We start from the raw sequence: 24,877 nt of genomic DNA on the forward strand, positions 1-24,877 counted from the left end.
TTTTTAAATTGTCTATTAGATAAAGGCAGCCAGAAATTGAAAGGGAAGGGGTGATAGAGAGGGAGAGAGACAGAGAGACACCTACAGCACTGCTTCACCTCTCAAAAGCTTTCCCCCTGCAGGTAGGGACTGGGGACTCAAACCCAGGTCATTGTGCTTTGTAACATGTGTGCTCAACCAAGTCCGCCACCACCCAGCCCCAGCAATTGAGGTTTAAATTGACTAGTTGAATTCATAAAACTAACTTTAAAAAAATTTTTTATTTATAAAAAGGAGACACTAGGGAGTCAGGCGGTAGCACAGCGGGTTAAACACAGGTGGCACAAAGTGCAAGAACAGGAGTAAGGATCCTGGTTTGAACCCCCGGCACCCCCGCTGCAGTGGAGTCACTTCACAGGCGGTGAAGCAGGACTGCAGGTGTCTGTCTTTCTCTCCCCCGCTCTGTCTTCCCCTCCTGTCTCCATTTCTCTCTGTCCTATCCAACAACAACAATTGCAATAATAACTACAACAACAAAACAACAAGGACAACAAAAGGGAATAAATAAATATAAAAAAATTAAAAATAAATAAATAAACACTGACAAAAACATAGGATAAGAGGGGTACAACTCCACACAATTCCCACCACCAGAACTCCATATCCCATCCCCATCTCTGACAGCTTCCCTATTCTTTATCCCTCTGGGAGTATGGACCCAAGGTCATTATGGGGTCTAACTTTTAAGTAGATATGATTACCACTAACTTGAAATAGAGGCTTTTTTAAAAAGATTTTTTTAAAAAATATTTATTTATTTATTTAATTCCCTTTTGCTGCTCTTGTTGTTTTATTGTTGTAGTTATTATTGATGTTGTTGTTGTTGGATAGGACAGAGAGAAATGGAGAGAGGAGGGGAAGACAGAGAGGGGAGAGAAAGATAGACACCAGCAGACCTGCTTTACTGCTTGTGAAGCGACTCCCCTGCAGGTTGGGAGCCAGGCGCTTGAACTGGGATCCTTACACCTTGTGCTTTGTGCCACGTGCGCTTAACCCGCTGCACTACCACCTGACTCCCTCAAGAATAATTTTCTTTGCCCAAGATTCCATAGGTAGAAAGGAAAAGAAAATTAGGATTGCAGTCATGTCATCTGTTGAGGACTCAGGTGATAAGAGTATCAAGATCATAACCAGATATACATGAATAAATGGCACACATCTGATAAGGTACAAAGCAGAGATTTTGAAATAAAGATCAGAACTTCCACTACTCTGACTTCCTAGAGAGACATATCTATTAGAGGGTCCTCTAAGAAGATTTGAAGCTTCAGGAGAATTCGAGATTATCCTGAAGGCCTGCAGATGGAGAGCGAGAGAGAGCGAGCAAGGCAACTACAAGAACAAACCCAAGGACTAGCACATCTGAGAAGAGGGCAATATTGGGCACAGTGGGGCCTTAGCAGAGCAGTCATGTAACTGGGCATGTGGTCTGACGGGAGGGTGTGAGGGAAGAGACTGCAGAGGCATATTGGATGCACAAGTTGTGTAGGGACTCTTCCTGATACAAAAGAGAAGGCAGGAAGGGTTTGCATTGCCATTGCTTTTACTTCCCTTTAGATGCTTTTTATTCTTTTAAGAAAAAAATTAATGAATACTTCCAAATATGCAGAAAAGTAGAAATACAGCAAATACCCACTTGCTCACCACTTGGACAACTGGTTTTCAGCCTTGTTGATACATTGTAATATGCTGGGAAGCTTTTAAAAATAAGATCATATCTAAGGGCTGTGGAGAAAGCATAATAGTTATACAAAAAGACTTTCATGTATGAGGCACCAAAGCTTCCTTGTTCAATCCCCAGTCTAATAGTAACTAGAGCTGACCAGTGTTCTGGTAAATAAATAAAGAATAAAAGATGATGTCTGAGACTCACCCTCTCCCCAACCCAGAGACTGATTTAAACTGTGTAGAATGTTGTCTAAGCATAGGGATTTTTTTGACATTACTAATTTATTATCTTTATCTTTATTTATTGTATAGAGACAGCCAGAAATTGAGAAGGAAGGGGGAGATAAGAGACAGAGAGACACCTGCAGCACTGCTTCAACACTTACAAAGCTTTCACCTTGCAGGTCAGGACTAGGGACTCGAACCTGGGTCCTTGTGCATTGTAACATGGGTGCTTAACCAGGTGTGCCACCACCACCACTTTTTTTTTTTAACCAGAGAACTGCTCAACTCTGGCTTATGCTGGTGTAGGGATTGAGTCTGTGATCTTGGAGCCTCAGGCATTAGAGTCTGTTTGCATAACCATTATGATATCTCCCCCACCCAACAAGGGGAGTTTTTAAAGCTCCCAGGTGATTTTTATTGAACTACTTTATTCTTTGTTCATTAAAAAAATTATTTCCTTTTTGTTGCCCTTATTGTTTTATTGTTGTACTTATTGTTGTTGTTATTGATGGATAGGACAGAGAGAAATGGAGAGAGGAAAACAGAGAGGGAGAGAGAAAGATCTCTGTTCATTTTTAAAAAATGTTTAATTATCATTTACTTTTTATTTATTTTCCCTTTTGTTGCCCCTTTTTTTAGTTATTATTGATGCCATCGTTATTAGGTAGGACAGAGAGAAATGGAGAGAGGAGGGGAAGATAGAGAAAGAGAGAGAGAGAAAGATAGATACCTGCAGACCTGCTTCACCACCTGTAAAGTGACTCTCCTGCAGGTGGAGAGCCAAGGCTTGAACCAGGATCCTTAAGCCGGTCCTTGAGCTTTGCACCACGTGCGCTTAACCCGTTGCACTACCGCCCGACCCCTATTTGTTTATTTATTTGAGGGGAGAAGACTACTATTTCCACATGCCATAGTAGGTATCAAACCTAGATCCACACATGCAAGTCATGTGCTCTACTGCTGAGCCACCTCCATGCCCCTTGTTGAGTCATTTTAATGTAGTTCCAGTGGCAGGGAAGGAAATCAAGGGTTTGTGCATGTGCACTGCTTTTGATCCACCTCTCTGGCCCAATTTTTAATTCTGTATTTTTATTTTTCTTATTAATTTTTTTTTACTTACCAGAGTACTGCTCAGCTCTGGCTTATGGTAGGGCAGGATTGAACCTGGGACTTTGAAGCCTCAGGCATGAGAGTCTCTTTGTATAACTATTATGCTGTCTACCCCACCCTAATTCTATATTTTTATAGAGAGAGGGAAGGAGAGAGGGGTAGAGGCAGGGAGAAAGAAAGATACCAAAGCCACACAGCACAATCCATGAAGTGCTACTGATAACTGATAACAAGATAACTCATCTCTGGAGTGCACCTGATTGAGAGCACATGTTACAATGTTCAAGGAGTGGTCTTGAACCCGGGTCCCCACCTGCAGGGGGAGAAGCTTTGAAAGTGGAAAAGCAGGATTGCAGGTGTTTCTCTTTGACTCTTCCTCTGTATCTTCCCCTTCCTTCTTGATTTCTGTCTCTATCAACTAAGTAACTAAATATTTTAAAAAAGATAATTCATCCCTGTATTTTTCAGCATACATCATCAAAAATAGTATTGGTCTTAGAAATCAAAAGCAGGTACTGGTGAGATAGTTCTTTTGGAAGGGCACCTGCTTTGCCAAAGTTCAAGCCTCAAGGACTCCACATGGGACTACTGCAGTATTAGAGGAAGCTTCACTGCTATGCTGCTTTTCCCTCCATTGTGTGTGTGGGGTGTGTGTGTGTGTGTGTGTGTGTGTGTGTGTGTGTTACACCTCCCTAAAAAAATCAGTCTGGAATGATAAAGTAGAATTGCTCACTGCAAGAAATTTAAAAATGTAGAGGTGATTTTAATTATTTATTTACTGGAATTTTTGTTATTGGGTATATCCAGAAAAATCAAGAAGGTTGGGGGAGATAGAGAGGGATGGAGGGAGGGAAAGGCCTGTAGCACTGCTTCACTTTCATGAGGCTTCACCTTGCAGGTGTGGATTGTGAGCTTAAACCTGGGTCCTTGTGCATTGTAAAATGTGCTCAAATGAGGGGGGGGAGAGAAGAAGAAGAAGGAGGAGGAGGAGGAGGAGGAGAAGGAGAGAAGAAAAGAGGAGAGGAAAGGAGGGGAGGGGGAGAGAGTGAAGACGAGGGGAGGGGAGGGAGGAAGATAGAAATAGAGAGGAGTGGAGAGGGAGGGATATATATATATATATATATATATATATATAAATAGAGAGAGAGAGAGAGAGAGAGAGAGGGAGAAGAATACTGTTCATCTTTGGCTTTTGGTGGTGTGGAAGATGGAAGAGAGGACTTCGTGGAGCCACAGACATAAGTCTTTTTTCAAAACTATTATGCTATTTCCCACATCCCCCCCCGAGATGATTTTTAAGTTTTTTTTTAAATATGTTATTTATTTATTTGTGAGAAATGAAAAGAGAGAAAGAACCAGACATCACTCTGGTACATGTGCTGCTGGGGATTGAACTCAGGATTGAACTCATGCTTGAGAGTCCAGTGCCTTATCCACTGCTCTACCTCCCAGACTACATCTGATATCTTAATATGTATTAACAAAAGTTGCAGATATCACTATACTTTACTCCTAATGACTTTGGATTGCATATCATTAAATAGATTTCAATATTTATTTATTTTTAAAGATTTTATTTATTAATGAGAAAGATAGGAGGAGAGAGAAAGAACCAGACATCATTCTGGCACATGTGCTGCCAGGGATCGAACTCGGGACCTCATACTTGAGAGTCCAAAGCTTTATCACTGCACCACCTCCCAGACCACAATTTCAATATTTATTGACTATTATTTTTCTTTTTCCTTGTCCACTGAGGAATTTTACACACACACACACACACACACACACACACGGTGTCATTACAGAAAAACCTAATCAACAGGAACAAATTATTTTGTCTTTTATCTAAAGCTTTGAATTGCAAATCAAATCTAGGTTGGATTACCCTGCATTTGTTTAACCTGCCAGTGCGGTCCATAGAAATTTTCCCAGTTCTGTCATCATCACTAATTTCAGATTTACCAGTGAAACCACGTTACATCATCATAGTTAGAAACTGGACAATGACTTTGGAGCCTAGCCTGGCATTTGTCTGTCTTGTCAGCATTGTTGAGGCTCTTGAGAGCATCAGTCAGAACAATCACGTAGATCATTACTGGAAAACAATGGGAAAACTTTATTTTTCTACCAGGGTTATTGCTGGAACTTGGTGCTGGCACTATGAATCCACCACACTGGGCGACCATTTTTTAATTTTTCTTTTTTCTTCTTTTTTCCTTCTAATTAGATAGGACAGAGAAAAACTGAGAGAGGACAGGGAAATAGAGAGAGTGAAAGATAGACACCTGCAGACATGCTTCTCCGCTTGTGAAGTGGACCTCTGCAGGTGCGCAGTCAGGGCTTGTGAACCTAGGTCTTTGTGGTTGGTAATATGTGCACTTAACAGGGTGCACCACCACCAGGCCCTCTGCTTCTCTGTTTTCTTTTAATATTTTATTTATTTTATTTTAATCAGAGAGATATGGAGAGAGGAAGAGAGAGTGGGGGGAGGGAGAGAGACAGAGATACCAGAACATTATTTAGCTCTGGCTTATGGTGGTGCGGGAGTTTGAACCTGGGACATCAAACTCACAGGCATGAAGTCTTTTGAAGAACTATTATGCTACCTTCACAGCCTCTGTTCTTTTCTTGAGGAAAACATTTCTTGCTTTTATTTATTTATTTATTTATTGGATAGAGACAGAAATTAAGAGAAGAGGCAGAGATGGAGAAAGAGAAACACCTGCAGCACGGTTTCAGTGCTCTCAAGGCTTCCCTCCTGCAGGTGGTGACTGGGCACTTGAACCCTGGTCCTTGTGTACTGTAACATGTATGTTCAACTTGGTGTGCCACTCCTAGCCCAAGGCAAAAGTTTCTTTAAAAAAAAGATTATTATGGGCTGGAAAGTAGAGCACCTGAGCACATGTATTCCCATGCAGAGGGACCCATGTTCAAGCACCCAGTCCTCAAGGAAGCTTTTTTTTAAAAAAAAAAAAAGATTTTTTTTATTTATTTATGAGAAAGACAGGAGGGGAGAGAGAAAGAACCAGACATTACTCTGGTACATGTGCTACCGGGGATCAAACTCAGGGCTTCATGCTTGAGAGTCCAAAGCTTTAACACTGCGCCATCTCCCGGACCACAGAAGCTTTAAAAGTGGTGAAGCAGTGCTGTAAGTGTCTCTTTGTTTCTCTCTGTTTCCGCTTCCCTCTCAATTTATCTCTGTCCTATAAAAAAAAAAAAGCAGCAACCTGGGAAAGCAGGCATTGAGCCCCAGGAACAACCCTATTACCAATATAAATAAATAAATAAATAATTATCAGACTGGCAAGATAGCTCAACTGGGAAAGGCGTCTGCTTTGCCATACCACCTAGTTTCAGGTCTCAGCCCCCACAGAACAGGGGAAACTTCAGTACCATGGTATTCCTCCGTGTGTGTGTGTGTGTGTCCATGTGTCCCCATCCTTTTCTGTCTGAAGAAGTCAACCTGGAACAGTGAAGATTATATAGGTCCTTGATATAGCTCACTCAGTAGAGTACATGTCTTGCCATGCAAAAAGACCTGGATTTGGATCCCAGACCCACATGGGAGCACCATGAAGAGCATTAGGGGAAGCTTCATAGACAGTGGAACAGTACTGGGGTGTTTTTTCTTTTCCATCTTCTTATATATCTGCCTGAAATAGAAAGAATGAAAGGGTCAGCCCAGGAGCAGTACTATGTGTGCTTAATCAGATGTGCTACCACCTGACTGCCCCCTCCAAGAAGCAGTGAAATTGAATGTGTGAGATCCTGTCACTGCAAGTAAAATGTGTATTTATTAACGATATAAAGAGAACCAGGGAGCTGGGCAGTAGTGCACCTGGTTAAGCGCACATGGTACGAAGCGCAGGGATCCTGGTTTGAGACAAAAGATGGCCACCAGGAGCATTGGATTCCTAGTGCAGGCACTGAGCCCCAGTGGCAAGAGAGAGAGAGAGAGAGAAACCAGAACATCACTCTGGTATATGTGGTCCCAGAGTTTAGACTTGACTTCTCACACTTCCAAGTCCTGCACTGAACCATTGCACTACCTCTTGGGCTTCTTTAGGCAACATTTTCATATAGTGAAATACAGGTGTTTTTTTTCTGGTTTTTTTTTTTTTTTATCTCAGGGATTATCGCTGGGGCTCGGTGCCTGCACTACAAATCCACTACTCCTCGAGGCCATTTTCTCCATTTTGTTACCCTTGTTGTGGTTGTTATTGTTGTTATAGCTGTTGTTGTTGGATAGGACAGAGAGAAATTGAGAGAGTAGGGGAAGACAGAGAGGAGGAGAGAAAGGTACCTGCAGACCTGCTTCACCACTTGCGAAGCAACCCCGCTACAGGTGGGGAGCTGGGGGCTCAAACTGGGATATTTACGCTGGTCCTTGCACTTTGCTCCATGTGAGCTTAACCCGCGGTGCTACTGCCCATCCCCCACACATAGGTTTTAAGGGCGCCATGAATGAATTTTGACAAATTCAATGACTGTGTGAAATGTGTATATGGTTGTTATTGTCTTGGGGCTTCACTACTCTGAACCAACCTTTTCAGATGGAGAGAAATAGAAAAGAAGAGAAGGTAAAGCACCACAGCACAGAAACTTCCTTCAGTGCAGCAGGGATGGGGCTCAAACCTGGGTCACATGCATGGCAAAGTAGGCACACTATTCAAATGAGGAGTCGATATTGTCAGCCCTTAAATATCTTTGTTTGGGTGGGGTAGATCGCATAATGGTTATGCAAAGAGACCCTCATGCCTGAGGCTCCAAAGACCCAGGTTCTATCCCCTGCACCACCATAAACCAGCGCTGAGCAGTGGTCTGGTTAAAAAAACAAAATACTTTTTAAAAATATTATCAGTGACTTAATATTGATTTACAAAATTATGAAATAACAGTGGTATAATTCCACACCGTTCCCCACCACCAGAGTTCAGTGTCCCCATTCCCTCCATCGGAAATTGTAATAGTTCTCTCAAAGTCACAGATATGGGTTGACTATCATTTCTATAACTATCTATATTTATATATATTTGCCCTTCTTTCCCCCTACAGCCTTGCCTTCTCTTACCTTCTAAGTAACATCTACACCTATTACTACTTCTACATGTTCTTCCTTTTTTCCTCTTCTCTCTCTGGGTCCTGATAGAACTGGAGCTCAGAGCCTTCTAGTTATCTTTCCCTCATATTTCTACCCCTCTGGGAGTATAGACCAAAATTCTTTTTTTTAATTTTTTAAACATTTTTTAATATCTTTATTTATTGGATAGAGACAGCCAGAAATCAAGAGGGAAGACTGATAGACAGCACTGCTTCATCACTAGCAAAGCTTTCCCCCTGCAGGTTGGGACTGGGGACTTGAACCAGGGTCCTTGAGCATTGTAATACATGTGTCCAACCAGGTGTGCCACCACCTAGCCCCTGGACCAAAATGCTTTATGGGATTTAAAATATTGTTTTGGAAGGTGGTGTCAGAGTTGAGAATAGGGCTAGAAAGTTGGATTAGGGGGGCCAGACAGTGGCGCATCTGATTAAGCGCACACATGGCAGTGCGCAAGGACCCAGGTTCAAGCCTCTGGTCCCCACCTGCAGGGGGAAAGCTTCACAAGTGGTGAAGCAGGGATGCAGGTGTCTGTTCCTCTCCGTCTCTATCTTCCCCTCCATTCTTAATTTCTGTCTCTATCCAATAATAAATAAATAAATAATTTTTTTTAAAGAAAGTTGGATTAGGGCATGGAGTAGCTCTCAAAGTTGAAGAAAATATATAAATACAATTAACTGTTTACCCCATCAACCTGACCCAGGGCCCATATATATTCATATTTAACACAAGGGCCTGTATAACTTCTGAGTCCCTGTCAGTCTGAGCTTGCAGTCCATGGTAACTGCTGGGAACATTCCAGGCTGTATTTCAGGACCAGTCTTCTTTGAGTGGCAGGATAGGATGACCCAGCCTCCATTCAGAGAGTGGGGCAGCCCCTACCATTGCTCCTTTATAGGGAGGACAAGTTCCTAAAGTGGCCCACAAGAGGGCTTATGATGATGTTCCTGGAACTGATCATCAATGGTGGAGAGAGGGATCTATTAGAGGTCTAGGCCTATCATATCTATGCGAGAATCCAAGGATTACCTGACTAGGGCCCCAGATGATGGTATTATCCAAAAAGGCCATCATTAAGTGTGCCAGTCTCTTGCCCTTACCTAGATTTTATAGTCCTTTCTATATCTGATGAGCTTAAACTTTATCCCAGTTGTTAAAAGTGTTGAGTGTCTGTTGTATTCAAATCAGTTTTAGGTTTATGGGGTCTGCCTTCTTTGGGCCTTTCTACTAGATTACTGAGCTTATTAGGTCTAATTCTAGCTGCTTAGAGAATTTATAATGCCTTCTTTAGGCCCTTCTACTAGAATCCCAAGCTTATTAGTTCTAAGTCTAATCACAGAGGCCTATTAAACACTTACTGTGAGGTATATGATTATCCCTTGCTTATGGATACATGTATACCTGTACTTAGTATGCTAGACCCTAGCCTGTATCTAGTATCTGTAACTTTGTTAGATAATGTGCCATCTGAAATGGAATTAGTTAGTTCCATGTATTAGGAAAGATCTCACCAGATTAGAGGAGTTGGGAGGTAGACATCTCTGGCGACAATCTGCAGTACCAAGTCAGTAGCAGCATAATGTGGCATGGCAGCACTGGTAGTGCTGATTTAGTTGAGGTCAACAGAGGCAGTATGATGGTAAGGAATCAGAGATAAGAAGCATCAGAAATACAGGCAAAGTCTTAGGGTTTAAGCAGCTCTGAAAGCATATATATGTATATATAAATACTTCTAAATTTCTAAGTTATCTACAACCCTAGGCCAGATAAATCAAAACCATTTAGTTCTGTCAGTATCTAATATACCGTGATTAGTAGATACCCCTAAAAGGTACAAAACATAGATCAATATATTACAGTAAATCCTAAACATTGGATTTTCAAAGAAAAGACATGCCCCCAAACTAACTTGGTTATAATTAACTGCTGCTATTTTAAACTCGTCCTAATATGACAGGATCCCTTCCCATTCATTCTTTTTAAGATGCTTATTTCTCCTAGTTCTTATTTCTCCTAGTTCTTATTTCTCCTAGTTCTTATTTCTCCTAGTTCTCCTAGTATTTATTTATACATATATATGCTTTCAGAGCTGCTTAAACAGTTTAAGTCCGGTGTTAGTATTTGATCATCTTACAGATCTGAAACATTAAATACTTGGGCTAAAGAAAATATGTGGGGCTGGATGGTGGCGCACTTGGTTGAGCGCACATGTTACAGTGTGCAAGGACCTGGGTTCAAGCCCCCAGCCCTCACCTGCAGGGGGAAAGCTTCACAAGTGGTGAAGCAGGGCTGCAGGTGTCTTGCTTCCTCTCTATCACCCCCTTCCCTCTCGATTTCTGGCTGTCTCTTTATTTATCCAAATAAATAAATAAAGATAATTTTTAAAAAGACAATATGTATACTCAGAGCTATGGTCTTGGCAGTTGCAGCACCTTAAGTATTAAATCTATTTGCTCTCTGAGGTTGTGGTGCTTCTGTGAATGTCTCAGCTGTAGTTGGTTGAGTTTTGTTAAGTTTGATAGTTGTAGGTATTTGTTGTTTGGGGAGTCTGTTCTTTTCCTTGTAACTTCCAGGGCCACCCCTCCCCAACCCAAATACCCATTTTAAACAAAAATAGGATGTTTATGTCTTGTATACATGTGGTTTTGACCTAAGTTAGGTTGTCATGTCTGTTTTTCTATGAAAAAAAAAAGTGTCATGACCTTCCACATCATTAATGATCTATGGCAGTAATATCGCAGGATTATTGTTATTTCTTTTAAATCTAATTTTTAAAAGATATGTTTTATTCATTTATTGGGTAGACACAGAGAAATTGAGAAGGAAGGAGGAACTAGAGAGGGAGACACACAGAAAGAGATGTGAAGCACTGCTTCTTCTTCTTTTTTTTTTTTTTTGCACTGCTTCATTACTTGTAAAGTTTCTTCCCTACAGGTGGGGACCAGGCATTTGAACCAGGATCCTTGTACCTTGTAACATGTACACAACCACATGTGCTACCACCTGGCCCTTTACATCCAATTGTTACATGCAGCTTCTAGTTTTTCATTACATATTATTGCAATAGTCTTTCTTTTCCTTAAAAAAATATAAGGGCTGGGAGTCGGGCTGTAGCGCAGCGGGTTAAGCGCAGGTGGCGCAAAGCACAAGGACCGGCATAAGGATCCCGGTTCGAACCCCGGCTCCCCACCTGCAGGGGAGTCGCTTCACAGGCGGTGAAGCAGGTCTGCAGGTGTCTATCTTTCTCTCCTCCTGTCTTCCCCTCCTCTCTCCATTTCTCTCTGTCCTATCCAACAACGACAACAACAATAATAACTACAATAAAAAAAAAAAAGGGCAACAAAAGGGAATAAATAAATAAATAAATATTTAAAAAATAATAATAAGGGCTTCTCTGCTCTAGGCCAACTTTTGCAAATAGGAAGAGACTGTGATAGAGACAAAGTGAGCTTGTTTGGAGGTTCTAGCAGGGGAGCGCAGCTACTCATATACCCTCGACTGACAACCTGTCAGTCTCTATTCGGGGAAGGCTGTCCTCTTCGACCAAGCGTGCAGCTTCGGGAGGGATGCACATGGAGCAGTGAGGGAAGAAGGGGATACCCGCCTAGCCAACCCTGGTGATCAATGGGGTGACAGATGTCGCAGCCAGATCGCCCTCACATCCAGATAGAGACAAAGTGAGGGAAAGGCACTACAGCACCAAAACTCCACCTCTTCCCCCCACCCCCCCAAGTGTGGTGGGTACAGGCCTTGAACCTAGGTTGTGCATGACAAAGCAAGCACCTTCCTAGCTCTCTTGCTGAATGGCAATATGCATTTTTACGCTTTTTAAAAATATATTTTTTAATTTTATTTATTATTGGATAGAGACAGAGAGAAATTGAGAGGGGAGGGGGAGGTAGAGAGGGAAACAGAGACACCTACAGCCCTGCTTCACCACTTGTGAAGCTTTCCCCCTACAAGTGGGGATCAGGGGCTTGAACCTGGGTCCTTGCACACTGTAATGTGTGTGCTTAACCAGGTATGCCACCACCTGGCCCCCATTTTTACTGCTTTTTTTTTAAAGATTTTATTTATGAGAAAGTGAGAAAGATAGGAGGAAAGAGAAGTAACCAGACATCACTCTGGCACATGTGCTGCCGGGGATCGAACTTGGGACCTCATGCTTGAAAGTCCAAAGCTTTATCACTGCGCCACCTCCCGGACCACTTTACTGCTTTTCTTTAGTTATTTATTGGAGAACTTGAGAAGGAAGTGGGAGCTGGAGAGGGGGAGACAAAGAGAGACATCTGTGGCATTGCTTCACTATTTGTGGTGCTTTCTTCCTGTACGTTTGGGGACTTGGGCTTGATCCTGGGTCCTTGCATATTGTAATGTATACTCAGCCAGTATGCCATCATCTGGCCCTGATAGTAATTCTTACAGCTAAATTTACTCACATCTTGAATTTGTGATGAAGTGGTTCTAAGGATATGATCACTTTCCTTTTCCTCCCTCTAAATTATATGTATGATGTATGTAGGGGAGGGTAGAGAGAACAAAAGATACCTGCAGCCTGCTTCACCACATGTGAAGCTTCCTCTGCTCCCTATGGGTGGTGAGTGGGGGTTTGAACCTGTGTATGTGTGCGCTTAACTGGGTATCCCACAGCCTGACCCCTAGCCAGACTTTCCTAATAGAGAAATACTTTCAGTGTCTGTAGTGTGGATATGGAAAGGAATTAGAAGAGGCCAGATGGGAGTCAGTCAAGTAGATGGGGCACATTCTTAGTATTTGTTGGGAGATCACTAGAGCAAAGGCCTTAGAGACTAAAAGGCAGACCGGTGAGTCAAAGAAGAGGAAATTCACATTGACTAAGCTTCTAGTGTACTGGAATTGAGCTGGGTGCTCTTACCTTGTTACTGCTTAGAACAATACATACTGTTAATTGTCATCTCCCTTTATTTCTCAAACTTGACATTCTAGCAACAGGGAATTATTTATGATTTCTTGTGTTTCATACTCTTACTCATACACACTCTATACTCCATACTCCTCTACCTGAAGTCTAAATCTCCTTGAAAAAACCTAAAATTCCACACTGCGGCAGGTTCCCTCTCTTGGGAATGTTCAGCTATATTTACATGATCACAACACTGATTCCTCAGGATTGTACTTGGCTTTCTCTTCCACTAGTCCATGAACTCCTTGAGGGTAGGGTCCTCTTTGATACTCAAGTTTACAGTGTCTAAAAGGTATTCGTAACTATTTGACTAAATGAAATCATACTGGTTAAATGCCTTGCCTAAGATTACATGACTAATATATGAAAGAAGAGTGAGTCAAATCCAGGTCTGTCTGACTCCAAAACACCAACTTAAAAATTTTTTTAAAAATTTACTCCCTTTTGCCCATGTTGTAGTTATTATTGTTGTTGATGTCATCATTGTTGGGTGGGACAGAGAGAAATGGAGAGAGGAGGGGAAGACAGAGAGGGGAGAGAAAGATAGACACCTGCAGACCTGCTTCACCGCTTGTGAAGCGACCCCCACCTGCAGGTGGGGAGCCGGGGGCTCGAACTGGGATCCTCACACCAGTCCTTATGCTTTGTTCTTTGTGCCATGTGTGCTTAACCCATGGTGCTACTGCCCAACTCCCCATACACCAATTTTTTTTAACCACTCCAATTGCTTTTGGTCTGCCTAACCCAACATCTTCCCCCCCCCCCACTTTCCCCCCCAACAGGACTGAGGAAGAGAAAAAAGACTGGGTCCAGGTAATATCCAAGAGGGCCTTGTGGCAGGGGACTGGAAGAGTATTAGTAGGTTTAGGGGTTGGTGGACTTTACCCTGAAATTTACATCTGACCAGAATGGGTCTGAACACTTAGAACAAACTTTATCACCTCCATTTTCTAAATAAACAAACTGGGTTCTCAGTCAGTAATGATCAGAAACTCAGTTTCTTATTTTAGAAGTTGGCATCTCTGAAAGTATGACACCAGTAAGTTAAGCTTTGTAAAGCTTTAAGTCCAAACAGTGACCTAGAAGGCTTTTAGAGGTTTTTAAGCTACTGCTCCCCCTTTGCCTTCTCAATTGTAAAGAACTGAGACCTGGATTTGGGAAGGGACTTGCTCAAGTTCATATGCATAACAAGGGGAAGAACTGAACCCAACTTTTCTGACTTCGGGCTAGTCATAGGAAAATATAGTGAGGGTATAAATGGGTGCATCATGAGGTGATCTGATTTCTCATTTTTTAAATACCTCCTCCCCAGGCCATAAACTCCACCCTCCTAAAGCATGAACAGACACTCGAAACCTTCAAACTATTGAACTCAGCAAACAGGGAAGACGAAGATACACCTCCTAACTCTCCAGTAAGTATTAATACTTCTTTCCCTGGCTTGGGGACCTCTTCCAGGCCTCAACACCCTACTTATTTGGATGGTCTTCTCCCTTTTCCATAGAGTAAAGACCAGACTAATGCATGACCTCAGAAGCAGAGTCTTCTGTTTGATAGGGCTGCAGAAAAATCACCAGGTAAACAGAAGTGACTTCAGTGGCACAGTGAAGTGAGGGCAGAGCCAGGACTCAAAGGAATGTATTTTCTCCTCTACCCAACCTATAATCTAAGTCTTGGGGAAGGGACCAGGTCTGGGTAAAATGAGTTGGGAAATGGCTATCTCTTAACTGGGACCTGACCCTCTCTCCAGAATGTGGATCTTGGGAAACGAGCACCTACACCCATACGTGAAAAAGAAGTCACCATGTGCATGCGCTGCCAGGAGCCCTTCAATTCCATCACCAAACGCAGACATCACTGCAAGGCCTGTGGGCATGTGAGTGTTGGGAAATAGGGGCAGAGCTAGGGAGGGGGCAGACTGGAAACCAGAAGGCCTACTTCAAAGTGGACAACCTTCAAGGTGTGGGAAATTTGTAAGTCTGCTATAGAAGTTGGTATACTACAGGGGAAGGCCCACTGGAGTCAAGCTACTCTTGCCTACTTGCCACCCAGGTGGTTTGTGGGAAGTGCTCCGAGTTCCGAGCCCGCCTCATCTATGACAACAACCGCTCCAATCGTGTGTGTACTGACTGCTATGTGGCGTTGCATGGGGTGCCTGGGAGTAGCCCAGCCTGCAGCCAGCATACACCGCAACGCCGGAGATCCATCCTGGAGGTAAGAGTCAGATACCCAACTAACCCTTCCACACCAACTACACAGGACCCAGCTACTCACCCACCCAGTGTGATTGAGGCCTGAGCATAGGGGTATCAAGTGCATCCACTGAACAAGCCACCCAGGCTTAGAATGAGTAAAATGAGTATGAGTAAAAGACAGTTTTTATTTAGGTGCTCTAGACATTTAATCCCTATAGTAACTTATCTGTACACTCTGTAGTATTCCTACTTTATAAATAAGGAAACTGAGACCCAAAGAGGTTAGTTTTCCAGTTACACAATCAGTAAGGGGCAAGCTGGGATTTCTTTTAAAATAAATTTATTGCTTGACCAGCATACCAGTCAGCTTTGGCTATTGGTGGTACCAGGGATCAAACCTAGGAGCTCTCATATGCAATTCCTGTGCACTAGCCAGCACTACAGTGATAAAGATATAAAGATATCCCCAGAACCAGAGCACTACAGTGATAAAGATATAAAGATATCCCCAGAACCAGAGCTGGGATATCTTTTTATTAACAAATTATCTTTTTATTACAAAGTAGGATATGTACACTGAAGAACAATTATGTAATTTATACAAAATAGTAAAAATACCATGTTGCTTCTATCCAGATTAATCAGCCACCTTATCTTTCCACACATCTTTTTGTTCTTTTTAACCAAATTGAAGTGTGTTTGTGTGTGTGTGTGTTATGGCTCCAGAGGCTCATACATGTATGTTTTTTTTTCCCAGCTGACTTTCATCCTTTAAAAAATTTGGAGGCCTGGCAAAAAAAGCTCACTTGGGATACTCTGCTACTTTATCATGTGTGTGACTCAGGTTCAAGTCCTACCTCAACCTATTGGAAGAAGCTTCAGTACTATGCTCTTTCTTCCACTGTTTCTGCCTGTCTCTATCTGAATGTCATCTTTAGTGGCAATGACCAGGAAAAGTGTATGATTGGACAGAGGCAGAAACAGAACACTGCTTTGGCACATACAATGTCAGCGACTGAACTGGAACCTCATGCTTGAGAGGTTGACACTTTATTCACTGTGCCACATCCCATGTCTGTTTGGAGAGGAAAAAGAGACCACAGCACTGCCCCACCATCCATGGCGCTTTTCCTTTGCCTTGGTACTCCTATGTAGTATCAGAACTAAAAACAAGGGCCTCAAGCATGATAAAGTACAGAATTGACAAAGTCAGCTATACACTGTCCCGAGCTATTTTTAAAGTAGATTTTTCAAGCTGTTTATTTATTTAACAGAGACAGAGAAATTGAGACAGGGGTAGACAGAGAGGGAGAAAGACAAGAGACATCTGCAGGCCTCCTTTACCACTTATGAAGCTTTTCCCCTGCAGGTGGGAACCAGGAGCTTGAACCTTTGCCCTTCCACATTGTAATTTGAGTGCTTAACCAGGTGCACCAACACCTGGCCTCTCTATTTGATTTTTTTTTTTTAACACATAAAGACAATGCTTTGCCAGACATTATTCCAAGTGTTTTGCTTATATTCATCTATTTTTGGTCCTTCAAAGTCAATAGTTTTTCTTTAGATTTCATGAGAGAACCACCTTGGCATATGTGACTCTAGGAATCAAATCCAGGGCTTCATGCAAGGACTGCACTCTACCAAAGTCACTTTTTTTTTTAAAGATTTTTAAAACTTATGAGACAGATAGGAGGAAAGAGAAAGAACCAGACATCACTCTGGCACATATGCTGCCGGGGATCGAACTCAGGGCCTCATTCTCTTGAGAGTCCAAAGCTTTATCATTGCACCACCTCTCAGACCACTACCCAAGTCACTTCTTGATAGGTAAATTCAATATATTTTAATCTAGATTTGTGATTCTGAACCAGTCCTTCTCCCAACCACCCATTCCCTTACTTACCCACAATGCTAGGTTGCCAAGGAAATGGATGTGATAAAAGACTGAAAGTGAAGTGTGAATGCATAAATAACTTGAGGAATAAATAGATTGAGGGAAGAATGCCTGGCTTGCATTTAGGTACCTCTGCTGAAAGCTACACCCTTTCCACCAATTTTTCCCCCTCAGAGCACTACTTAACTCTGGTTTATGGTGGTGTAAGGAATTGAACTCAGGACCTCTGGTGCCTCAGACTATGAAAAGTCTTTTTCTTCTTCTATCTGCCTCCAGAGATATCGCTGGGGCTCAGTGGCTGCACTACGAATCTACTGCTCCTGTAGGAAAAACATTTTTGTTGCCCTTGTTGTTATTGTATAGGACAGAGAGAAATTGAGACAGGAGAGGAAGACAGGGGGAGAGAAAAATAGACACCTGTAGACCTGCTTTACCGCTTGTGGAGCGACCCCCTTGCAAGTGGGATGCTGGGAGCTCAAACCAGGATCCTTGCACCAGTCCTTGTGCTTCACGCCACATGAGCTTAACCCACCACACTACTGCCCAGCACCTGAAAGTCTTTTTCATAATAACCATTATACTGTTTCCCCAGCCCTCCACCAATTCATAAAGTAGCAGTCATGGTCTGAGTCCAACAGCCTCACTTTAAATCTCAGCTCTATTGGGGGATACTGGACAAATCATTCTTGCCACGTGAACTTTAGCATCCTCATTTGATATATGGGAATGCCAGTTCCTATGCTCCAAGAGATGCTAAAGCCAAGACAGGCCTTCTATCACCAATGATGTGTTTCCCCCACCCCCACCCCCACCCCATTGTCTCTGGCTACAGAAACAGGCCTCAGTGGCTGCGGAGAACAGCATCATCTGCAGCTTCCTGCACTACATGGAGAAAGGTGGGAAAGGCTGGCATAAAGCCTGGTTTGTGGTCCCTGAGAACGAACCCTTGGTGCTGTACATCTATGGAGCCCCTCAGGTGTGCAAAACTTCTTAAGGTCCTTTCAGCCACTTGGCAAAACCAGGTGGCTCCCCTTACCACCTTAATCCTTGGTCATTCACCGGCCTTGGGGGATAGTATGAACCTAAGGTTAAATCATAACCCACCCCTGTGAGACAAAAACCAGCTAGACACTTATTATGAGCCATCATTTATTGGGGAAATAAGGCTAAGTTGGGGAGGGTAGTTTTCCTAGAGGAATCCTGAGTAAAGATGAGGTTAGAGTAGGGAAGAACTTGCAGATGGGGGAATCATTTACAGAAAAGTCTGAATACGTTATCTGCTATGTGCACTAGCCATCTTGTTTATGGGTATGTGAGCAAACAGGCATTTAAACCAGCCTTCCTTCAAGCCCCAGTTTGGATATTTTCCTACTGTTACTAGTGAAGCCATGGAAGGTTTCTGAAGGGAGAAAAGTTAAATTTAAAACCAGTGAGGAGCCCAGCCTCAAGATAACCCTGGTTCTACTTGTTCACTAGGATGTGAAAGCTCAGCGCAGCCTCCCTCTCATTGGCTTTGAGGTGGGGCCTCTGGAGGCAGGGGAGAGGCCCGACAGACGACATGTCTTCAAGATCACACAGAGCCACCTGAGCTGGTACTTTAGCCCTGAGACTGAGGAGCTACAGCGGCGCTGGATGGCAGTCCTAGGCCGGGCAGGCCGTGGGGACACATTCTGCCCAGGGCCCACACTATCTGAGGACAAGGAGAGGGAGGAGGTATCAGTGGCCACTTCTGGGACCACTGCTGAACCCCACGAAGCCCCCCAAACTTGAGATAAGACCTAGAGGACTTGGGGTGGGGATTCCTTCTCCCTTTCTAGCTGCCCATGTCCAGTTTGGGGCCACAGCCCTCCCCCAAGCTCAGTCAATACTTGAACTCCCTTCACGGGCACTTCAATCCTGAATGCTGGGCCTTGGGCTTTTTTTTTTTTATTCATTTTTTTTCACAAATTGTGAATTTTAAAAAATTCGTAAAGTGATGTTCATTTTCTTAACCCCAATCCCTAGGAAGGGTGGGACATGCCTGAATTAGGTCATTCCACCACCCCCTCAACAACCTATATATCCTGCCTCCATCCAATTCTCCCCACAATGCAACAGAGGCAGGAGACCTGGAACAAAGTGCCTGATCTGCCACTGACCAGCCCTGGCACACTCCTGCCCATTCAACCAGTGTCTTCATGTGGGATGGTAAGCAGACCCCTCCTGCTTCTCCCACACCTTCTACAGGGCCACAAGGCTACCCAGGTATTTTATTGTCCAGACCCACGGCAGGGCCACTGGGCAGGACAGGAGCGGGGGGGGGGGGGTGGATACTCTGCTTTGTTTTTGTTTTTTAAGAAAAATACAGTTTATTTCAGGCTTATGGAAACTGATTTCAGAGTACTGCTGTGCTGTATTTACCTATCTGTTGTTTGTCCAAAATTGTAGGCTGGACCCAGAAACCTCCTTTGTTCAGCTCTGAAGCTCAGCTCCCCCAAAGGGCTGATTCTTAGGCTACTCACAATCAAGCCATGGATTGAATACAGTATTATTTATTGAGGTCTTAAGTTTCACCCCTGTACTTGGATGGGATGAGATGAAGAGATTAGAAAGAGACTGGAGGAGACAGAAAGTAAAGCCCAATATCCCAAGCTGAACATCTACCCAAGGTCTTAAGACTTTCCAAAGGAATCCAGGACTGGAAGCTGGGCTACAAGGTTCAAATTCTGGGCAGGGCCATAGAAATGCTGGGTGGAAGGAAGAGTTCCACAACTACTTCCATTCACACCTTCAACTAATCTCTCTTCAGTCAACAAGTTAATTTGAACACTAGTGATCTATAAGGAGTAATGATTCTCCTGCTGGTCCTCTCCCTTTACAAAGCCACCTCCTCAATGTCAGTGGGCACTGAGCTTCTCTTTGAGCCTTACCAACCTTATCTATATCTCTTCACACGGAGAACACAGATACTGAGAGATCCTGTGCTCAGAAACCAGGCCTCATTACCTAGTAACTTTGGTGAATCGGGTCCCATCACCCTGAGACCAAGGACCCTAGGTCTCTTCTTCCCCAAAAGGGGGCTGGTTAAAAAAATGGGGAAAAAGTGAGGATGAGATAATCAGTCCAAAGGTTCACAACCCTCAAAAAAATAAACAGGTCACCTAAAATGGTTGCAAACCCAGAAGCAAGTAAGAACCCAAACCATTTCCAGTGCACTCATTTCTTTCTACGGACAATGGTCCAGCCATCTTCTACTATATCTTCTTCCTTAATGGTCTGGGAGTCTGGATTAGAGGGTTCAGGTTGGGGGCAGACCCCATCTGTTGCTGTCCCATCATTCATAGCTGTAACCTACAGAAGAAATACAAGAGAGACCTCAATATAATGCCTTCTTTGACTGTGGTTACTGGAAACCCAGGCTATCCTACCTTCACTGAGATTGCTATGTGACCTTAGAAAAGTTCTCTGTCCTAGGTATAACACCCCCCGACCCCCCCACAGGAAGTACCCCCTTCACCTCCATTTCTTCCATACTGTCCACGTCGTCTTCATCCTCATCGGCTTCCCTAGCTGTTGTAACCATGGTGGCTCTGACTCTGTGCATTCTTTGGGCAATGTGAGAGGCCATCTCCCTCAGTGCAGCCTCATCACCCCTCTGGAAGTGATGGAACATGGTCTGCAGCTGCTGGCTCACCTATGAAGAAAACATTCAACCAGCTACAATTTTCCAGAGAACCTACAACACAACCAGCCCATGTTAGAGCAAGTGTGTTTAGGGGGGAGGGGTTGTGATTTTTCAGAAGAGTGGTACTCTTCCCTTCCCAAGGAGTTTATGAATGAAACAACTACATATGAAGAGTTCAGGGGAGAGCCTAAAAGAACTTAAAACATTAAAGCAGGTCCTCCTGCCATAGACAGCACTATAACTGGGTTTAGACAATATAAATGGAGGGGCTAGGTGGTGGTGTACCTGGTTAAGTGTATGCATTACAGTACACAAGGACCCAGGTTTAAGCCTCTGGTCCCCACCTCCAGGAAGAAAGCTTCATGAATGGAGAAGCAGGGCTGCAGGTGTCTTGCTGTCTGTTTCCCTCTTTAACTTCCCCTCCCCTCTCAATTCTCTATCTCCATCCAATAATAAATTAAAAAAAGCACAAATTCGGGAGTCTGGCGGTAGTGCAGCGAGTTAAGCGCAGGTGGTGCAAAGCACAAGGACTGGCGTAAGGATCCCAGGTAGATCCCCCAGCTCCCCACCTGCAGGGAGGTCACTTCACAAGTGGTGAAGCAGGTCTGTAGATGTCTATCTTTCTCTCTCCCTCTCTGTCTTCCCCTCCTCTCTCCATTTCTCTGTCCTATCCAACAATGACAACAATAATAACTACAACAATAAAACAACAAGGGCAACAAAAGGGAATAAATTTTTAAAAAGTACAAATCCTCAGTAAATGTTAGTTGTTATTTAAAGGAAATATAAATGGAAAGCAATCCCAGTTGGAGGAGCAATGTTAGCCAGAGCAGGGATAGAAATGTACCTAGCCTGACCTAGCATGGGAGTAAGAAACAGACCTGGTTGAGTATAATGTATGGAGAGAAATGAGAGAAGAAGCAAGGTCTGGACAAGCCTAGGATAGCTAGACTTTTTCCTTTAAGCAAGAGTCAGAGAAAATTCCTGTGCAGGACTCAAGAGAAGAATGGTTAAAACACACCACACACACCATGGGTCTTGGCTCAAAACAGACATCTGGGTAAAACAGAATACAGTTGTGTCCACAATATACTCACCTGGGGCAAACTTCCATCCTCCACAACTGTATCAAACTCATTGGTCATGAGTTCACCAAGGAAGTCTTCCACCTCATCTAGTTCCAAGTCAGCTGAGTAGAAAAATACAGGATCTTTTAATTATATCAGTCAACTTCATTTCTCCTGCCTGCTGCTTTTCAACACCGACTGGTGAATCAACATCGGATTGGTGGTTAAAGGTCCAAACAGTGAGCAAGTTACTTATTTATCTTTTAAGTCTCAAGTTTTCTCACTTGTAATGTGAGGCTAACAGTAGTCTCCTTGAAGATCTGTTATGAAGAGTGCTCCAGCACAAAGGAGGACCTCTCCCCATCCACATCAGTTTCCATCACTCAAAAGTTAGAACTTGTGATATATAGAGACCTTTAGCAACTGAGTTCACTGACACAAGGAGGCCACAGACCAATAGGATAGGTAAGATATTTTATGCTGGGCCAGGCAGTGGCACACCTGGTTAAGTGCACACATTACAGTGTGTAAGGATCCAGGTTCAAGCTTCTGGTCCCCACTTACAGGTGGAAAGCTTCACAAGTGGTGAAGTGATCAGTGTCTGCATACTATTACCGCCACCAGGCCATATTAAAAGAACCTGTTCACAAATCTGAAGACCTTATTAATAGTAATGAATTGAGAGGCAAGAACCAGAGCATAATTTTGGCATATGCGATGCCAGGAATTGGGTCCAGGAGCATATGCCTGCAAGTCCAGTACCACTGTGACACCTCCCTGGGTAGTGGACATGGACTTGTTTTTTTTAAAAAGATTGATGCATGGGAAGATGAGGAAATAGCATAGTGATTATACAAAAGACTTTCATGCCTAACACTCCAAGGTCCCAAGTTCAATCCCCAGCATCACCATAAACCAGAACAGAGAAATGCTCTGGTTAAAAAAAAAAAGTGGATTTAGGAGAAGACAGAAGCACAGAACCACTCCTAATGTCCAGTGCTTTATCCACTGTACCATCTCCCAGGCTATGTCCATGAATTTCTATCACCCACTGGGGTATTTCAGAACCAGCATTAGAGAAATAATGGTCCTGTTGGATTTAATGAAAGTTGTACAAAGAGAACTAGAGTGTTTTTATTGCTATTGTTGTTGGATAGGACAGATAGAAATCTAGAGAGGAGGGAGAGAAAGATAAGACAAGACACCTGCTGACCTGCTTCACCACTTGTGAAATAACCCTCCTGCAGGTGAGTAGCCAGGGCTCCAAATGGGATCCTTGTGCCAGTTCTTATACTTCACCCCCCAACCCCCCAGTTTCATTTTTAATTTTATCTTTTTGTTGTCACCAGACTTCAGATCAACTTTTTCAGATAGACAAACTGAATGAAAGACACTAAAACACTGAAACCTTTTCCAATTATGTAAGGGGCAGGCCCAAACATAAGTAGCATGCATGATTAAGCAGGCACACTACCCAGGTGAGCTATTTCTCCAGCCCCCCCCCCAATCTTGTTACTCAGTTTGTCAAAACACCTATCAAACTGTGTAAATGCCCATTTATTTGTCTCACTAGATGGTAACCTTCCTTGAGATACAGAACTGTACCTCGCGATATCTCCAAGACTAAAAAAAAAATCAATGGAGACTTTCCTCTCTGAGGCTCCAAGGTCCCAGGTTCAGTCCCCAGCACCATCATAAACCAGAGCTGAACAGTGTACTGGGTTTAGTCTCTCTCTGTTCTGCTCTCATTAAAATAAAGTGCTTTAAAAATAAAATGAAAGAACAGGGCTGGTTATGGAAAAGGCTTTCAAATCTGAGGCTCTGAGGTTTCAGGTTCTCCATCCATAGCACCACTATAAGACATAGCTGAGCAGAGCTCTAGTAAAAATAATCGAATTAAATACAAATTAAAAATATACAACATATCTTAAATTATACTATGCAGGGCCCTTAATTATTGTATGGCCCTCAAGCTAAGCCAAAGGAGCAGATAGTTACTACTCAAATAAGCAGATGTGGTTACTTAGTAATGAAAATGTGGCTAAGACAAATTAAGATGTACGTAACCTTTCATACAACAACTTTCCCAGATTGATTCCATCTTGCAATGGCACAGTCCGAAAGGCATTAGAGCTTACAATTCTGACTCCTTAAGTCTGAAATTATCCCGGCTATCCCTCAGACACCAGTCAACAACTGCTCGTGGAGGAAACTGAGGGCCTGTCGACTCTTCCTCATGCCTCCAGGTCTCAATGACTAACGTTCACTCACCATTGCGGAGGAAGTACTCCTCCACAGCACCTCCCAGCCACTCGGCCTTCTCCTGGCTGTGTATGCCCCCGAAGCCATTCTCCACAGCAATCTGCGAAAACAGGCCCAAGCTCAGCACATCAGAATCCGAGAGGGTCTGCTAGTGGCGGAGGCGTTCGTCGCTCAGCCGAACCTCAGGTTCCTGGTCAGGTCAACTCCAGTTCTGCCCCTAGGCCCTCAAATTTATCCCCGTATATGGCCCCGCTCACCTGCAAGGCTGGCCAACCTTGTAGAGCCGCACGGACCCCAGCCCGGAAGAGAGCTCGTGAGTCTTCCCCTCCGCCCGCCATTATCCTGCTAGGGGCCACGTGATGCCCAAGTGGCCCAATTCTCGCGTAGCAAGGCGCAGGATGAATTAATCGAAAGCCGATCTTGAGAACTTAGATCCGCATTTCCGCTGACGTGCAGCAAGGCAAGCGCAATAGAAAAATAGTTATCGATCAGAGCCGCTGCAAGTGCTCCTAGTCACATGTAGTAATTTAGTCAAAGGGCGTCTGGACTAGGGGTCAGGCATGGTCACGGGTTCCAAACCGCGGGCCTACATAGAAAAGATATGGAGAACTTCATATAGATTCCAGCCCCCCTCTGCAGAAGAATCAACCTCGTTTAGTGAACATTGCCATAAAAATAACTTTAAAAAAAGTTCTAACCTTGTA

At 43.4% G+C, this 24,877-nt stretch overlaps 2 protein-coding genes across 5 annotated transcripts in view; one reads left to right on the forward strand and one right to left on the reverse strand.

Moving 5' to 3' along the window:
• FGD1 (FYVE, RhoGEF and PH domain containing 1) overlaps window positions 1-19,552 on the forward strand; it is a 68,862-nt gene extending 49,310 nt beyond the window's left edge. Inside the window, exons 13-18 of the mRNA XM_060183395.1 lie at window positions 13,874-13,904; window positions 14,404-14,505; window positions 14,842-14,967; window positions 15,144-15,305; window positions 18,013-18,156; window positions 18,657-19,552. Of these exons, the coding sequence (XP_060039378.1) occupies window positions 13,874-13,904; window positions 14,404-14,505; window positions 14,842-14,967; window positions 15,144-15,305; window positions 18,013-18,156; window positions 18,657-18,950 (859 nt within the window). The 3' untranslated portion in view covers window positions 18,951-19,552. The remainder of the gene's footprint in view (window positions 1-13,873; window positions 13,905-14,403; window positions 14,506-14,841; window positions 14,968-15,143; window positions 15,306-18,012; window positions 18,157-18,656) is intronic.
• Window positions 4,360-24,555, reverse strand: TSR2 (TSR2 ribosome maturation factor). Of its 4 annotated transcripts, XM_060183396.1 has the most exons (6): window positions 24,431-24,549; window positions 24,183-24,273; window positions 21,942-22,033; window positions 20,677-20,853; window positions 20,362-20,510; window positions 4,360-6,701 (listed from the first exon to the last, which is right to left on the reverse strand). In XM_060183396.1, exons 1-5 carry the CDS (start codon window positions 24,509-24,511, stop codon window positions 20,376-20,378), a joined length of 576 nt encoding a protein of 191 aa, XP_060039379.1. In that variant the 5' UTR covers window positions 24,512-24,549; the 3' UTR covers window positions 4,360-6,701; window positions 20,362-20,375. The 4 variants fall into 4 exon arrangements, with proteins under 4 accessions (XP_060039379.1, XP_007538381.1, XP_060039381.1 ...); XM_007538319.3 differs by lacking the exon at window positions 4,360-6,701 and having other exon boundaries at window positions 19,696-20,510; XM_060183398.1 differs by lacking the exons at window positions 4,360-6,701; window positions 24,183-24,273 and having other exon boundaries at window positions 19,696-20,510; window positions 24,431-24,555.
• Window positions 24,556-24,877: the final 322 nt, after the last annotated feature.

This window comes from Erinaceus europaeus, chromosome X (assembly GCF_950295315.1).
Source record: "Erinaceus europaeus chromosome X, mEriEur2.1, whole genome shotgun sequence".
In the NCBI taxonomy this organism is placed as follows: domain Eukaryota; kingdom Metazoa; phylum Chordata; class Mammalia; order Eulipotyphla; family Erinaceidae; genus Erinaceus; species Erinaceus europaeus.

Excerpts from the sequence above, each read along its gene's own strand:
- TSR2 (XM_060183396.1), bottom strand. The coding sequence starts at position 24,511 with ATGGCGGGCGGAGGGGAAGACTCACGAGCTCTCTTCCGGGCTGGGGTC. Across the intron at positions 22,034-24,182 it reads GGAGTACTTCCTCCGCAATG|CTGACTTGGAACTAGATGAG; the intron begins GTGAGTGAACGT and ends TTTTCTACTCAG. Across the intron at positions 20,511-20,676 it reads ACAGTATGGAAGAAATGGAG|GTTACAGCTATGAATGATGG; the intron begins GTGAAGGGGGTA and ends TTTCTTCTGTAG.